The sequence below is a fragment of the Pistacia vera genome, unplaced genomic scaffold (genome assembly GCF_008641045.1).
Source record: "Pistacia vera cultivar Batoury unplaced genomic scaffold, PisVer_v2 Contig156, whole genome shotgun sequence".
NCBI lineage: Eukaryota > Viridiplantae > Streptophyta > Magnoliopsida > Sapindales > Anacardiaceae > Pistacia > Pistacia vera.
Genome location: NW_022195641.1, coordinates 229,134 through 247,715, shown reverse-complemented (window position 1 = coordinate 247,715; position 18,582 = coordinate 229,134). Strand labels below are relative to the sequence as shown.

Sequence of the window (18,582 nt, the reverse complement as noted above, 5' to 3'; positions counted from 1 at the left end):
TCTTACCTTCTTTTTCAATCAAAATTCCCATTCTTTTGCATTCCTCATCTTCTTCTTGAATTGAAAACAACCCATTTGTGGATGTGTTTCTAACTTTATGTGATTTGAGTTGCCTAATTTGAAGTCACAAATCAAAGTGGTGACATAAAACTGTCACAGCAGACTTTATAGCTCATTAAACTGCAGACTAATTTAAACTTCTGCTCATTTAGCATTGTGATGACGACAAATTATCTATCAAGAATTGTTGATTATTAACTATTATCTGAGCTAATAGTTGATTGTAACTTTTGCAATTTTCTTCCAGGATTCTCAGCATCCGCTGCCAAATAGCCACAGAAACAGCCACGAAAATAAAAAAATAAAAAAGAGACAAGAAAATAAAATATAGACAGAATTTAGAATCTATCTATCCATGGTTTAAGTTTTTGATTTCTATGTCGTATATGTAAAACTGGATTCTGAAAACTCTCAAACTCTTAATTATGCTTAGAACATACAAAATTTATCATAAACAGCATGATCAACTGTGATTTCTTTTAGCACTCAAAAATTGTTCTTAAGGCTGCTTTATTATTAACAATAATCTCTAAGGTGAACCATCCTATGACGACAAAAAAGCTGAATGAGAAATGAAGTAAACTTGGATTAGTCACTAGTGTAAAAGCCAGATATTGGAGCATGCCTTTATTCAATTCTGAATTTCAGTTAAAAATTTACATCAAAGTTGTTTTAAAAAAGACTACTACTAATAAAACAGAAGTCACTGCTAATGCCAACACAGAGGCTACTGCAAATAACATAGGACAATGTACATTTTATTTCCTCTATAAGTGGTAAGCTGAACAAAGATTTACAATTTTGAATATGCGTGTTGCTTGAACAAATTATACCAAAGGTTCAACCAAACAACAAATCCGCTACAATTTCTTGCTACTAGCCTATATTCGTGTAAGAGGAAAGAGAAGATCTAATCTAAGTGTGTGCTTGAAATTTGTTAGTTGAATTTCGTTTCTCAATTGGAAAATAACCCAAATGGTTCAAGTACCACAATGCCCCTTCAGCTGCATGCTCTGCTGCTATTTTTTTCTTGGGCTGAGGAGCACCGAAGCTCTCCAAGAAGGTTTTTGAGGATTCTATAACAAATGTCACCTTGTAGGTGAACCTGTTAACGTTATTTCGGATTAGACACGGACCTAATGTAATAAGTTTAGCAAAAGTTGCAATCCTTCAGTCATTACATACAGTAAGCCACATGTTTCTTTTTTCTTTTTTTTACCATAGCAATAACTACAATTATAAACACAACAAGATTGAAACTTATATAGTTTTACAGCAGATTTTACTTACAATTTCAAGTGGTCAGGTCCTTCCTCTTTGCAGCATTCAAACAAAGGAGGCTTCCAATTGTTTACAGCACAGACCTCGTGCAATTGTGACTTTGCCGAGACCTTAACTGGAAACAAAGGAGGCTTCCAATTGTCTGCAGCACAGACCTCGTGCAATTGTGACTTTGCCGAGACCTTAACTGGAAACAAAGGAGGCTTCCAATTGTCTGCAGCGCAGACCTCGTGCAATTGTGACTTTGCTGAGACCTTAACTGGAGCATCTACAGATGCAAAGTAGAATATAATGGATTGTCAATTCAACAGATTCTGAAGGTTCTTTTGAAAGATAATGAATGAATGACTGGTCCAATGACTGATTGAATCAGTAATCAATCAACTTTAAGACCATAATAAATATTATTAGACAATTCGGTAGCTCCAGACAGTTTAGAAATTATCATCCACTTGGGTATCTTTCAGATGCAATTTCCTTATGCGAAACACCACTCTTATTGAACTTTCTTCTTCATCTAGTATTTAGATTGCACAAGATGTTTCTGTAAAAATACTTACTAATAATGCTACTGTGGAAAGGCTTATAGGCCTCTCTGATCGAATATTGAGAGAGAACTAATTTCTGAACACTAACTCTCAATTAAAACTGAGCCTAAATACAAGGTTACACAAAACAATCAATTGTTACAGCTATCAAGTCTGGTTCACAAAAGGCAACCTTGTCAATCCAAAAGAAAAACAGAACTTTCATTCACTGACAATCCACATGCACCCTGGAAGCTACTAGAAATAACAAGTGAAGAGAACCCACAAAACAGATGACTAAAACAACATCAAAACGTTGAAAAAGTCAAGATTTGTACCTTCATTTTTGGATTCACTGTAACAAACTTCATTCACCGTGCTGCTTTCAATATTCTTTGCGGTGATATTGCTAGTGCTATTGGGGTCTATGTACTTGGTAGAACAAAAACTTCCATCTCCAACGTTCAAAATTTGTGGAATTTTTGGGGCATCATCAAAATCTGCCACTTCTGTTTCCTCTTTAGGCCAAGCCTTCACCATTCGAGGTGCAAAAGCTCTTGAATTTGGTTTGTGTTTCTCATACTTAACCTGCAAAAACATTGTCAAAGCCATAAAAACAAAATTGACAAAATAAACAACAAAAGATTCATCAAAACATAAAGAAGAACATGCCTTGGATGATGGGGAGATGGTAGAAGGGTCTAAAGGAGGAAGATTTTTGAGATTGACCTTGAATTTTTTTGGGTTGTAATTTCTCTTCTCCATGAATGAACAATAAAGTGAATTAAAAGAAATAGCGTGCCCAACTTATAAAGATGACAAGTTTTACAGAGATGGATAACTGGTGGTACACGAAAAGGGTAACCAACTACCTAAACCCAACGCCTATTTTTGTCCATCAAGAGATCCGTATTGTCAGTTTGTCACATGTAAGAATCAAGCAGTGGTGAGTCTCAATAATCTTTCTAGAATATTGTATTTAGATAAAAATCAATAAAGTAGTTTTTTCCATTTTAAGTTATCTTTATCTATTACTTTTAATGCATATTCGAAAATACTTTTTCGTAATATCAAAATATTTCATTAAATCTCCATAAATTTTATATTGAAATTCATTGTTAATAAATAATAACTAATAATTTTTAATTGACTGATAGAGAATGAAATGTATCAAATAAAATGATTTTTTTTTTTGACTATTTAATACTTAAAATTGTTTCTCTTTTTTTGTTTTTTTTGTTTTGTATTTTAATATAAAATTTATTTATTATAATTTATCTAAGACTTGGGTTTTATTTAGTAAAAGATAAAGATTAATTCTATGAGGAGAATTATCTTTATTCAATAAAGTATATAATGATTATTAATTTTATGTCATAATATACCAATAAAAATATGATCTTTTCTAAAATGCCCTCATAAGAACATGGGCTGTGTGTCTTTTTTATTTAAAACGGGCTTCCAACTGCCGATGAAGTTTGACTTTGTCTAATATGGGCTCATGGGCTTTTGGTCACATGCTTTATTACAAATAATGGGCCAATCATTTAACTCTAAGTAATGGAAAATGATTTTTAGCCCTCATCTAATTGAACAATATACGTTGACAAACGAGTCTTATAAATCCAACATACACTCATCTCACTTCCTAAGTAACATCAACAGGCAGAAAAATTCATCATAAAACAAAATTCAGCTGCCACTAGAGTTGTGAGAGAAATTTTGTGAGATTCGTTTGTCAGTCTATCCTTATTACATCTAATTTCATTGTTAAGTACATTTTTTTCTATAATTAAAAAAATAAATTATATATATATATATATATATATTATTATATATATATATATCCCATTCAATACTTATCTAAGCTTAATTGGTTTATTTTTCCCAATTTAAAACTTAATTAGGTTTTATGTTTTACACCATTTCCCCAAATCAAACTTAAATAGATTTTTCCTTTACACCATTTTTTCCCCCAATTTTCTAATTTCAACTTATATTTGCATAGTGTTAGTATTATATTTTCATCAAATAAACAAATATTTAAAATAAAACAAAATGTTTCAATGATTATGAAAATTTAGAGTTAGATTAATAAAATTTAGTATAGGGTTTATGAAAGATTCAATATTAAAAATTTGAAAAAAATAATATATATAAATTAAAGTATGAGCATATTGAGAAATTATAATGTTATTTCTAATCATTTAAATTTGTCAAAACAAAAAATGAATTTTAAAGTGGGCGGTGAAGATCAATTAGGCATGGCAACGGGACGGGGCGGGGATCTCATTGACCGTACCCATCCCCGCCCCGCCCCATCCCCGTTACAGGGGTGATAGGAATTCCCCTAGCCCGCCCCACAGGGGAAGGGGAATGCCCATCCTCCCCTCATTAATTACATAAACATAAATTAATTTGAGTATTACCAAACACAATAGTTAGTTCTCGTCTCTACATGACAAACAATTAAATTAATCGTTTAAACATAGTTAATTTTACCCTAGTTAGTTAATACGGGTACGGCAAAAAAAGGGTACGGGAATTATACGGGTATAATACGGTAAATGGTGAAAAATACGTTTATAAAAATTCGGCCATAAAATTCGTATACGGAAAAAATACGGTACGGATATATACGGGTTTAATACGGTGCATTGTCAATAATACGTTTTGAAAAATACAGCAATATCAATCTTAGTTTTAACACTTTTATGGACTACCTGGTTAAAATCAACATAACATTTCAAATACAAAAGTATTCAATTTGACTGTATTTACAAGAACATAAAAGAGAAGTAGAGAACATCATCAAATACTTGGTCAAATGCAAAGTATTTAATTAACCAATAACACAAATACACAATATATAACTGATATTCAAATTATAGTCTCCAGACTCACAAAATTCCCAAATTCTCCCATACTTGCTTGCCTCACTTGTACAGGCTCGTGAAGAGGGCTGGACGAGTGGAATTATGGAGAAGACTCTATTTACTTGGTATCAATTTTAATTTTTTGTTTTTTCAAGTTCTTATTTTTTAATTAAACGGATATTTGTAATCAAATATTAATTGAATATTCCCACCAAATTGAAATACTAAATAGACTAAACTTTGTCCTAAAAATAGTTCATCACCCCTTTAACACAATCAAATAATATTATAATTTATAACAACATGAATTCTTCCTTNATATATATATATATATATATATATATATATCCAATACTTATCTAAGCTTAATTGGTTTATCTTTCCCAATTTAAAACTTAATTAGGTTTTATGTTTTACACCATTTCCCCAAATCAAACTTAATTAGATTTTTCCTTTACACCCTTTTTTTCCCTCAATTTTCTAATTTCAACTCATTTTTCCATAGTCTTAGTATTATATTTTCATCAAATAAAGAAATATTTAAAATAAAACAAAAGGTTTCAGTGATTATGAAAATTTAGATTTAGGTTAAAAAAAATTAGTATAGGGTTTATGAAAGATTCAATATTAAAAATTTGAAAAAAAAATATATATATAAATTAAAGTATGAGCATATTGAGAAATTATAATGTTATTTCTAATCATTTAAATTAAGTTTAAATTTGTCAAAACAAAAAATGAATTTAAAAGTGGGGGGTGAAGATCAATTAGGCATGGCAACGGGACGGGGCGGGGATCTCATTCACCGTACCCATCCCCGTTACAGGGGTGATAGGAAAATCCCCTTCCCCACCCCACAGGGGAAGGGGAATGCCCGTCCTCCCCTCATTAATTTTACATAAACATAAATTAATTTGAGTATTACCAAACACAATAGTTAGTTCTCTTCTACGTGACAAACAGTTAAATTAATTGTTTAAACATAGTTAATTTTACATAAATATTGACCCATATTTATGTAATTTTTAATTTTATATAATATATACAGGGCGGGGTGGGGCGGGGGAAAGGCATCACCCACCCTCGACCCATCCCTGGGGACGGGGATTAAAACACCCACACCCCTTATCCCTGAAAAAACCGGGGCTTCCTCGCCCATATGGGGCGGAGCAGGACAGGATGGGTCCCCAGAATTTCGGGGAACATTGTCATGCCTAAGATCAATTAGGTGGGGCTAAAAATCACTTCCCTAATGTAATTAAAACTATCGATTATATTAGTTTGTAATGATAAAAAAAAAAAAAAAAATTCACCTAAGATGTAATAAAAAATTTAAATTATGGTATAGTTGTTGTATTTCCTTTGTAATATTTTTGTTTGTGATTGATCTGATCCCATCTAAAATTAATACTTCTAACTTAAAGAAAAATGATCAAACTTTGTTCCCAATCTCCGAAATCCATCTCAATAGAGTTTGAATTCTAAGCTATTTGAGGTCTAATTATATAGAAAACCAAATTTATAATATTATTCTATTTTTAGCAGGATTTTAAAATAGAGTAAATGGCATGTACCCACCAAAGGTTTTACGAATCTACAAGTTCCCACCCATGGTTCTATAAATTTCAGATTCCCACTCTTAAATTAACACTGTTAATGAATTTTGACTTTTGACACAGTTGTAAACAATGCTATTACCATATTGCCCCTGACTTTTGATTACATTGTCACCCAGCCACCATCACCACCACCATCCACCCACCACCACCTTTCAACACCATCATGACCGAAACCCCAAAGTCACCACCACCCACCACCATTCCACCCATCCACCACCATTGCAATCCCTCTAAACCCCAAAGTCAGCCTCGCTGCCACCAAACAACCACCACCAAATCACTCACAAATTCAGCCACAAACTTAGCCACGAACCCACCCAAAAACCTCCACAAACCCATCCAAAAACAACCACAAATTGAGCCCACCACCATTCCACCCATCCACCACCATCGCAATCCCTCTAAACCCCAAAGCCCTGCTGCCACCAAACAACCACCACAAAGCACCACCAAATTACTCACAAATACAACCACAAACCACCACCCACTCACAAATTTGGAAAATGAATGACAATCGCGAGTAGGAAATGGCAACTGGTGTGACCTGAGATGGCAATCGGTGTGTCAAGGGAGAAGAGAGGAACTTGATGTTGGCGGCAGACGGCAGACTCAGTACATATGCAGCAAACTTAGGCACACGTCACGATGGATAGATGCAGCTAAGAAAGGTGGAAACGACAATTGTCGGTGGCAGTGCTTGTGGGGGTTTTGAAGAGGATGGTGAGAGGAAGATGATGATGGAGTTAGGGTGCCGTCCAGATCGAGCCTGAGAATAGTCAATCGAGCAAGGTCGGGGTTCACACAAACATTGTAAAAATGGTGCAAGATCAGTCTAAAAATGAACCAATCAGGCTTGGGAAAGGTGCAATCGGTGATGAGGAGATGATTTCTGCCTATTTTGGTGCAAAATCCAGTCAAAATCCGAGAGAGAAAGGAAGGAGTGAAAGGAGGGAGAGAGAGGGGTGGGACGGTTGTGTGCTAACCATTTTTTCCTTTAACCATTAAATTAAATAATTTTCTTTTAATTTAAATTTTAATGGTGAGAATCTATAATTTATGAAACCATCGGTGGGAACTTGTAGATTTGTCGAATGCTGGGTGGGTAAATGGCGTTTACTCTTTAAAATATGTGGCTTGGCTCATACTGGGATTTCTTTAGTGGTGGCTATGGTTATTTTTTAGCTGCACCCTATTTATTATTCTAACATTACTTTACTTGTAAATTCAAACCTTTTAAATTTAATTTATGTGAATTAAAAATTAATTTATATGTGTTACCTAACAGTAGTTGTAGATATATATTTAGTAGTGTAAATATCCAAAGGTAAACTTTGATTTCTTAATCCTTTCTTTCAGCTTAAATAAGCCTTCATATGTTAAGAAATAAAACTCCATCGTATTAATATTTCAAGTTTTTTCTGGTAATTTTTACTAATTTCATTTATGAAATTGTTATCTTGTTAATTCGTTTGATCCTTTTCACTCCATCAGAACTTTGGATTGTCGAATAGCAATTAGCAACACAAATTATTAGAAGCTGCTATTAAGTTAAGGTTAGGGGTGAGCACGGGTAGTGGGTAGAATCAGAACTCGAACCGAAACCTATCCGAAACTGACACTGTGTGGATGGGTTTTGGTTATATTTTATTGAAACCGTCACTGTATGGTTCCGGTTCCTACAGGTTTCGAAATCAGAATCGGAACCTTAGAAAAGAACCTGAAGCGAGTACCCGGCTTGGAACCTACTTGGAACCTGTTTCTGTTTTGGTTTTGATTGAGAAATTTTATGTGAATTATGATGAATTGATTGAATTCAAGTGTTGCCTAGAGATTAGAGGATTTATGAGTCACATTAGACATAAATGAATGAGTAATCAAAAGTTAAAAACTACTAAATATAGGTTTTCTTAATTGTTAGGGGTGTATTTGTAAACTTTTAAGGTATTTTTATCATTTTTAAGCTAATAGGGGGTAATTTATTTTTAGGTTCTGATTTCAATTCATTTTTTTGGGAACTTGCACTATGCGGTTTTGGTTCTAGTTCACCCTGAAAAATACAGGGTACTCGAAACTGCCCACCCCTAGTTAAGGTAACCATTTTCTCCAACATCGACAAAACAACATACAACACAATGCTTTATAAACGATTTGGCAAAATAGTTGTATCGCCGAGCTTAGTAATGAGGGCCTGTAACCGAGTGGGGCATCAAGGTGGTTTGATGTTGGTTGGTCTTCTCAGGTTGGGCTTGTTGGGGCCTATACTGGCTTGCCCAATCAAAGTAGAGAGTTAAGCGTTGTGGGCTGGGTGAAGGCCTGGACCATGTGGTTCCGAAAGTGGAAGGCACAACGTGAGGCTAGTCACAGAGCAGCGACAACCTCTCGCTCTTGTTAGTGGATGGATAACAGGTCGGTTCCCATCAAGTCCATCAATGCCTGGAAAGCCCATCTCAATTGGACAACCAATTTTTTTTTTTTTTTTGACTATTTTTTTTAATCATTAGAAATTAAATATAAAAGACTACCATTCTTTAATGTAATATCAATGTCTTGAATAGTGTGATGCTAATTGTGGTTTTGGAAAAATTATTTAATAAAAGGAGAACAAATAAAACTGCTTCAATCAAATTTGGTATTTGAGTGACAAATAATGAAGTTTTTTAAAGGGAGGAAATAAAATATCAATAGAATTTATCATCCTTTGGTATATTTAAATAAAAAATCCCTTATAATTACATAAATACTAAAAATTAATATTATGACAAACTGCTTCAATCACTGCTTATGATAAAATGATCAATAACACAATCTACATTTCAGTTGTAACTCAACTTACATGATCCCATGAGACATGAAAATAAAATGAAAACATTTACAATATCTTATGTACAATTCTTTTAAAACATTTTTTTTTTTAAATGAATAACATATTTACAACGCAAAAGATAAAAGCATTAATTTGATAAAACAATGAAAAATTAATTATCACTCAACCACCCAAAGGAAAGAAAATGAAAAATTTTAGAGGAAAAATGTTAATGTAAAATTAGGAATATAAAATTAATGATCAAAGAAATGCCATGTGAAATTCACCCAATGCTTCGGTTCAGAATTTTGCTTGAACCAAAATCTGGTTCGGCTCAGAAAAAGACCGAATCGGTTCGGTTAACCGGATTTTTTCACCCATTGTGAATAACGAATTTTCTGATGGTTTTACATCTTTGCAAAACTATTCACAAGCTCATATGTGTACTCTATTCTTCTTCATCTAATTGTTTATATAAATACATTTGTATGAATATTTCAAACACATTTGTGTATTCATAAGGTATCAAATAATAATAATAATAATAATTGTAACATGAGATACATGAATTTTATTTTATTTGTTGAGTGAAGCTTCAAACGATGTCATATTGGAGTAATCCATACGCTGTCGTTTTGAAACTTTGTTAAGTGACAAATCTTAGCCTTTGGTTCTAGTCTAATCCAACGGTGCAAATGAAGCTTTGAGGTCAACCTATTTAAAGTTAAAGTTACACAGAAACAGCAATAGTGGAATACACCCTTTCTCTTGCATTTTTCATTTCTGCTAGGGTTTATTCTTAGTGTGGTTAATCTTCAGTTTTGTAACCTGTTGCAATTTATCAGTTAAATTGTGGGTAGAAGAAGTATTAGGTTCTTCTGGTTGAGACGCTTGTATTAGTTGTCTTTGTGAGGAGATTACGGGTGATTTGAAGGTTGGGTGATTGTGAGATTTGAGTGGCTGTTCTTCATTGAGTTGTAATCTGTAATTGGATTGATCCTTATAGTGTAGTGAGCCTCCATTTTACTTGGAGCTCAACGTGAATGTAGTTTATTCCTTTGGGATAAACGAACCATGGTAAAAATTGGCTGTGTTCTTGTTTTCGATTCTTTATTGTTTGTGTTGTTTCTTAAGTTGTTGCTGGTTGTGTTTGATAGAGTAACATGTTAGGTTGAGTTTGATTGATTCTTAACAGTGGTTTCAAAGTGAGATTAGGGTTTTTCGGTCTAATTTGAGTGATTCTTGAAACCTAGGGTTTATACAAATTGGGGGTTTCTTTATAATCAGTCGAATTAGTGTCTTAGGGCTTGGAAAACCTTAGATTATCCGGTCAATTTCTTGAAATCAGTTCTAATTCGATCTTAAAAAAATTAGGGTTTCTTTTGTGTCAACCCTAAATTCAAACACCAACCCTAAATCCAAACACTATGACTACTACACGAGTTGAAATCACCCAATTCGATGGGAAAATTGATTTCAACAGTTGGAAGAAAAAAAATGAAAGCCTTATTATCACATAATAAGGTAGCCATCGCATTGGAAAAAGATGTAACCAAATGGTCAGAGGAGAAATTGAAAAAGAAAGTAGAGCTAGAGGAGGAGGCGTACAACCTGATCATTATGAACCTCTCCGATGGGGTCCTGCAAAAAGTATACGGTTTTGAAACTCTGACAGCGGTATGGGTAAACTCGAATCTCTTTATGCTTTACAGCCTGCTCCAAATCTATCTTACTTTAAAAGTGTTTTATTTGCATATAAAATGGATAGCTCTAGGACCATTGATGAAAATCTTGATGAGTTCTTGAAACTGACCCAAGTGTTGAAAGGTACAGATCAAGAACTCGGGGATTCTAGTTTTGCTATGATTCTGTTGAACTCATTAACTAAAGATTACCAGGTTGTAAAAAATGTCCTACAATACACTGGTACTGTCCCAAGCGTGGACCTAATAGTTTCAGGATTAAAAGCTAAAGACTTAGAGATTAAGGTACAAAGAAAAACTGGTAGTAATCTGTTTGTTAAGGGAAAGGGTGGACTAAACCAGTTAGGCAACACTGTTTAGTCTGATAGTGGCCCTAGGAATAAGAAAAAGGGTAAACAAAACCGTAAGGCCAAAGGAGAAACCCGAAAGTGTTTCTTCTGTAATAAGGCTGGCCATTTGAAAAAGAACTGTTATGCCTGGCTTAAGAAATAGAAACAAGGGAACACTGAAAGCAACCTAGCAACCTATAAGTCCATTTTAGAAGAATCTGAAGTTCTAAATGTTTCCAAAACAGAAAAAATAAATGATTAGGTGATAGATTTTGGGTGCTCATTTCATATGAGTCCCAATAAAGATTGGTTTCAAGATTATGAGGAGAATAGGTTAGAAACTATATATATGGGGAATAATAATGCTTGTAAAGTTGAAGGGATAGGCAGCATAGCCTTAAAACTAAACAATGGCAAAACTGTCAAGTTGACTAAAGTGAGGTATATTCCAGAATTAAAAAGAAACCTAATTTCATTAGGTATTTTAGATGAATCTGGTTTTAGTTATAAAGCTGAAAATGGTTGCCTTTGTGTTTGTAAAAACAATAGTGTTTTGCTTAAAGGGATAAAAAGGAACAGTTTGTATATTCTGTGTGGTTCCTACTATTCTGATTGTTTTAATTCTACTTTGTTTTCTATTAACTTGAATGCTACTGAAAAATGGCACTTAAGACTAGGCCACATGAGTCAAAAGGGCTTGGACATCCTCTATAAGCAGGGCCTATTTGATAAGGACCCTATTTAACCCCTTGAATTTTGCGAGACCTGTATTATGGGCAAGCAACATAGGCTGAGTTTCCAAAAGGGAACTCACCTGGCTGCCAAGTGCTTAGAATATTTGCATGCTGACTTGTGGGGACCTGAAACGGTCAAATCACATGGGGTAGTAGTTATTTTCTATCCATAGTAGATGATTACAGTAAGAAGGTGTGAGTTTTCTTACTTAGGACTAAGGATGAAGCTTTGGGTAGGTTTAAGAGTTAGAAGGTTCTTGTAGAGAACCAAACTGACAAAAGGGTTAAAACCCTTATAATAGACAATGGCTTAGAGTTATGTGACCTGGAATTTGACTCTTATTGCACTGAACATGGCATCCAAAAACATAAAACTGTTAGGAGAACACCTCAGCAGAATGGGGTTGCTGAAAGAATGAACAGGACCCTTTTAGAGAAGGTGAGATGCATTCTCTTCACATCCAGCCTTCCTAAGTCCTTTTAGGGAGAAGCCCTTAACACAGCTGCCTACCTTATTAACAGAAGTCCCTCAAGTGCCACCAGCTTTATGTGTCCTGGGGAAAAATGGAGTAATAGGAAACCTAATCTAGGACATTTGAGGACCTTTGGATGTACTACATACATCCATAACAGTGAAGGGAAGTTAGAGCCTAGGTCACTTAGGTGTGTCTTCCTAGGTTATCAAGAGGGAACCAAAGGGTACAGGCTTTGGGAGAGAAGTGCCTCGGGAGTTAGAATAATAATCAGTATGGATGTAATTTTCAATGAAAATATATTTCCTTGCAAAGTTGCTAACCCTGATGCAGGATCAACAAGCAGCAAACCTATGAACCAGGATCAGCCTGAGAGAGTCCAAATTGAGGTGAAGCCTACTGAAATTCAATCTAATTTGGAACATCAGGAAGCTGAAGTCAATGAACCAGATCTGGACCCTGACTTGGAAGAGGAAAATACAATAGAACCTGCTGAAGCCCATTCTAATCCCTTAGCCCAGTACCAGCTAGCCAGGGATAGAAGTAGGAGAGAAATTAGGCCACCAACAAGATACTCCTATGCTGATTTGATTTACACAGCCTTGGTGGCAGGGGCTCAAGTTTAGAGGATAGAACCAGACTGCTATAAAGAAGCATTCAGATCCAAAGACAAAGAAAAATGGCAAGCTGCAATGGAGGAAGATATGCTGTCCCTAAAGGTAAATGCAACCTGGTAAGACATTGTAATTTGTAAAGCATACTATAACGTACCAGTTATATATGGGAAATGGGACAAAATGTTGTATGCATTTATCAAAGAAAAATATAAGACATTCGAAGAAGGTATAAAGACTGCACAAAATCATTCTAAGAGTATAAGAAGTATTACTTCTTTTATTTCTTTGGAATAACATCCACTGTGTAAATTAAAACAATAGTTTACAATTCGATAATTTCTTCAATATTGCCTCCTCTTCGATGGTGAAGAAGAATCATATTTCCTTGATCTTTTCGAAGAAACCATCACGAATCTATTGTAGGCTTTTCTTTTTCTTGCATCGAAAAGATGCTCCCAAGCTTCATTGATAAGCTTGGTGGTTCACTCTGCGGCTACTGACGAGCACTTGTCTGGATGAATCATCACTGCCAAGCCCTTATATCTCTTCTTGATTTCACAGGCTCTAACGCCATGATCTTTGATTCCTAGAACTGCATACCATTCGTCTTTAATCGTTGACTCGATCTTGTGCGCCATATAAGCGTCTAAATAGTTGTTGAGACCATGAAGTTGTGGGTTCTTCAACTTTGTAGAAACGATGGAAAAGATTGCTAAATCGTACTGTTGCTGCATGAATTTTTCTGCCATATCTTTGCAGAACTCGGCTTCCTTGTCTACAAGGAAGGAGTAGATTGATTATATGGCTTCTGGGTTATTGAACAAAGACAACATTCTGAATGAATGCTTGAGAGAAAGTTGGAGAGAATGAAAGTGTGGAAAACTCATATTTGTCAAACTTATGAATTGTGTGTATGCACATAAGTTCTGTGTACACACTGGTTGCCAGACTTGAGTCTTAGCTTGTTTCGTTTATAGTGTGTGTGTACAACAGTCTGTGCTTTCACTCTTGCTTCAGATATTTGCAACCCGCACGAGTTAAATGTCTGATAAAGTGAAAAAAATATTGTTTATCTTTGTCTCTCACTTTGTAGGACCTTTTTACATGTATCATAATATCTTTAAGTAGTCATAGGGAATAAAGTTATTTTCTTGATTTTTTTTGTGGTCCAAACCAAAAGAATGAATATTTTCTTTATTTGGACAAACATGCGTTAGGCCCTTGTTGTCTGACTTAACACTATATTGTTGAGCAAGAAATCCTTCATTATATAATACTCTTTTTTGCGTGTATGAATCTAACTTTTTGACATTTTGTTTCATTGTAGTCTGAATTTCTTATAGTATTTTATTCTCTTAAGGTTCAAGGTTCATTTCCATAATTGTGCCAAAACCTTACCATATCAAACACGTTATTGATAGCTCTTGGAACGTGGTTCCTTTGTTGATGCTGGTGCGTACCATTGGTGCTTGAAGCTTGGTGGTTCACTAGCTATTCACGGGTGCATTCTCGGGGTGAAGAAGATCCAAGGAGTTGCTACACATTAAGGATTTAAAGTGTGGTGCTAAGTGTAAAGTTGAACAGAGAGTTCTTTTTACTGTAACTTAGATCAGCTTTGAACTATATCTTGTAACGTGTTTTTAACTTAGTGGATTGCTTCGATTTGGACAAGGTCCCATGGATGTTGGCTAAAAGTGGATTTAGCCAAACCATGTATATGGCTGTGTTCTTTAATTTCCGCACTTGTGTTTGATGCATTTAAATTGGAAATGTTTAATCTACTTTGTAATTATTCCACTGCACTTAAAATGGGTAACCACACTCTAAAATGAATTAAATCTACAACTCTCTCCCTAACAGAAAGTTTTTAAATTCTGATTTTAGATGTTCCACACATTATATATTCAATGAGACAGCAACATGAAGATTTGTTCTGTTGATATTTTTGTCAAACTTATGTTATGGTAGACAATGAATTGTTGAGCAAATATGTGCACATCGTTCTTCTGCGCCAGCATCTGTTGTTTGACACATTTTTCCATGTGGCGTTTTCTCTTTGTTGTCTTGTTTATCAAGCTTATTTGGATTCATGATATCCTTGTGTGAGCTAACTTTACAAGTGTCACAATTTCTTTATGTGGTCCTAAAAGGTTGTAAGACTTTGTCTGTGATCTTGCAAGAAAGAGAAAAGTTATTTTTGTGGTCCAACAAAAAGTTGGAATTTTTTTTGTCCTCCACATGTTCAGCTCTGTCAGGCTAGCTTATGCCTTTTGCTTTTTCATTTCATGTGTGTGCACACTTTTCTACGGTGCTAACATCGCTGTCTGACTCATTTTTCACGAGTTGCGTTTTTATCTTTATCAGTTGAGATATTTTTGTCCATCTATTGTGTTGTCATGAGGACCACCTACAGGTGTCCCAATATCCTCTTGTGGTATAGGGAAATAAGTTTTTTCCCTTTTTGGTTGTGGTCCCAAAAGATAGATGAAATCTTTTCTATTTTTGGACCAACATATGTCAGCCCTTGTTTGCTGACTTGGCAAGAATTGAGGAGCACAAAATTGGTCTACATCATCTTCATTCTTACTCATTTGTAAAGCGAACCTTTGATATTTTATTTGCTTGTGCTCTGAAATTTTTAGAGAGTATTTTGCTTAAAGGTTCATTCTCTATGTTATTGTGCCAAACCTTCACCATATCTTATCCTTGTTGAATGTCTATTGGAACTTGGTTCCATTGTTGATGTTGTAGCATGGCTTTGGTGTGTGAAGCTTGAGTGGAGCTCAAGTGTTCTTCAGGTGTGTTCTCGACGTGAAGAGATCCTAGGAGCGACAAGACATTAAAGATTCAGAGGGTAGTGTTTAGTGTAACTAGAACAGAGAGTTCTCTTTGCTGTAGCTAAAATCAACTTTGAACTATATCTTGTAATATTTGTTGTTTAGTGGATTTGCTTTGATCTGGATGAAGTCCTATGGATGTAGGCTAAGAGTGGTTTTAGCCAAACTATGTATATGCTGGTGTGCTTTACATTTATTGTTGATGGATGTTGATTCATGCTTAACCTGATAACCATTAATCAACTTGATAAAAACTTTTGCTATACTTTAAAAATGGGTAACCGGGCACCAAATAGAGTTAACCAACTCTTCACAAGTAAAGAGTTTGGTAATTGTTCATGATTGATCCCAAAGTAAAAAGTTACCTAATTGTGGCAGGATCTTTTACTTTCCATATAAAATAAAGTCTTCTACTTGAAAGACAACCGAAGATTAGCCTACAAGAAAAACGTTTACTAATTATACTGAATTACTACTACTATATATCCTAATATATCTGTTTTTTTTAAACTATATATATCTATTTTTTATTTTATTTTATTATGGTTGATCTTGATTTATAGAGAAGAATAAAGAGAAAAGTAAGTTGATGGACAGTGGCATTCTATCCTTTATTTTCTATATAATATCAAAATTTTACAATTAAATAGGATATATATCAGCTTGCAAAAAACAAGGATATATATTGGTAATTTAAGGATAAGTTGTTATTATTATTTTAAACATAAAACAGCAATATATATCCGAATCTATTACCTATCTACGAGTCTTGTATCTTCGAGAGTTAATCAATTTGAAACTAAAGTTTTTGACAAAGTTAAAGAACTGTAAATTTATTAATTGTTTATGTTAAATCAGTCAATAAACGACCTGAGATAAATTGATTTAGTTAAAAATCAAACTGGTAAAAATATATGGAAAAGTCTTGTAACTTTATTCATATTATCACTTGTACAATGATTTAGTTAAAACGACTTAAGTTTGCTGCTGCAAACACAGCTGTTTTGGTCTTTTGTATACCCAGCAGTTAACTTCTTCTTCTTCCTCTTATTTACTTACAGTACATTTATATACTGAAATGTGTCCAGAAGTCAATAATAAAGATAAAAAAAAGTTGCAATTCCCCCTCAATTTCTTTCTAATTTTCGATTGTTCTCTAAAAGTTCACAGAAATATTGCAAATTTTAGATTGCTTTCGAGTCTGAAATTTTGTGTTTATCTTCGATGGTATCCAAATTTTTGTGTGTTTATCTTGGATGGTTTTTATGATTTATTAATTACAATTGAATTACAGTAAACATAAAAGGTAGTATGAACTTATCAAAGAAAAATATGATAATCAGAGAAGTAATCAAACTGTGCACAAAATCATTCCAAAATTATACGAAGTACTACTTCTTTTATTTCTTTGAATCACATCATCAAATGTTTAAAATTACAATATAAATCTCAGTATTTCTTCAATATCGCCTCCTCATTGATGATGACGAAGAATCATATTTCCTCGATCTTTTCGAAGAACTCAAAAATCTGTCATAGGCTTCTCTTTTTCTTGCATCAGAAAGATGCTCCCAGGCTTCATTGATAAGCTTAGTGGCTCCCTCTGCGGCTACCGACGAACACTTGTCTGGATGAATCATCACCGCCAAGCCCTTATATCTCTTCTTGATTTCACCCGCTCCAACGCCATGATCTTTGATTCCCAGAACTGCATACCAGTCGTCTTTCATGATGGACTCCACCTTGTGCACCATATAAGCGTTCAAGTAATTGTTGAGACCAGGAAGTTGTGGTTTCTTGAACTTTGCAGAAACGAATTTCTAGAATGGCCACCATATGTGATCATAGGGTTCTCACTATCAAGATTTAAAACACTTGATACCCTCGTCACAGTTCTACCATCCTAAGGACATATATCATTACATAACACGATATAGAAGAATATGCCTTTTATTGATAAATAAACATTTATTACAGAGTCAATTTTACAATAATTGATTGGTTCTAGGGCACCTACTCTAACATTACTTACAAAGAATTTTTCAAAGTTTTTAAAGAAAAACATGAAAAAGCCTCATAATAGTGGTTATGGCTGAAAATCTTTTGTGAAAAAGCCTTATGACCATCAAAATCCTGGTACCTTTACAAAGAAATTTTCAAAAGATAAAGAAAAGAAAAATAAAGGTATCAAGTGTTTTGAATGCAAGGGCTTTAGGCACATACAATCCGAGTGTGCTAACACACTAAAAAAAAAGAAGGATAAAGCCATGGCTGCCACTTTGAGTAAGAGTGAGCATGATGAGAGTGATGCTGATGATTCGGGTGATGATGAGAATGTTTTAGCCTTCATTGTGAATCAAGAAGATGGTAAGAGTGAAGTTTCGGATGACACTGAAGACATCTATGCTGAGCAGCAAGAAGCATATGATAAGATGTATAACCAATGGCTAAAGGCTATGAAAAAGTTGCAATCTCTTGGTATTGAGAATGCTTCCTTGTTGAAACAAAAGAAAGCCTTGTCCGAAAAAATTGTTGCTCTTACTACTGAACTAACTAAGGCTAAGGCCATCATTGATAAGTTGAATGTAGGTCCTCTAAAGCTTGGTGAAGTGCTTGGTCAAGAAAAATCCTTTGGAGATCGGTGTGGTTTGGGCTTTAGTCCTGGTGCTAACACATCAAAAGCTGGTGCTAACATGTTTGTGAAAGCCATCAGAAGCCCTGCT

General features: G+C 34.4%; 1 protein-coding gene across 3 annotated transcripts; it reads right to left on the bottom strand.

The window, feature by feature from the left end:
• Window positions 1-328: 328 nt before the first annotated feature.
• On the bottom strand, window positions 329-2,709 carry LOC116124785 (ribonuclease 3-like protein 1). Of its 3 annotated transcripts, XM_031410528.1 has the most exons (5): window positions 2,541-2,709; window positions 2,207-2,456; window positions 1,497-1,609; window positions 1,351-1,424; window positions 331-1,165 (listed from the first exon to the last, which is right to left on the bottom strand). In XM_031410528.1, exons 1-5 carry the CDS (start codon window positions 2,631-2,633, stop codon window positions 976-978), a joined length of 720 nt encoding a protein of 239 aa, XP_031266388.1. In that variant the 5' UTR covers window positions 2,634-2,709; the 3' UTR covers window positions 331-975. The 3 variants fall into 3 exon arrangements, with proteins under 3 accessions (XP_031266387.1, XP_031266388.1, XP_031266386.1); XM_031410527.1 differs by having other exon boundaries at window positions 329-1,165; window positions 1,351-1,609; window positions 2,598-2,709; XM_031410526.1 differs by having other exon boundaries at window positions 1,351-1,609.
• Between the last annotated feature and the right edge of the window lie 15,873 nt (window positions 2,710-18,582).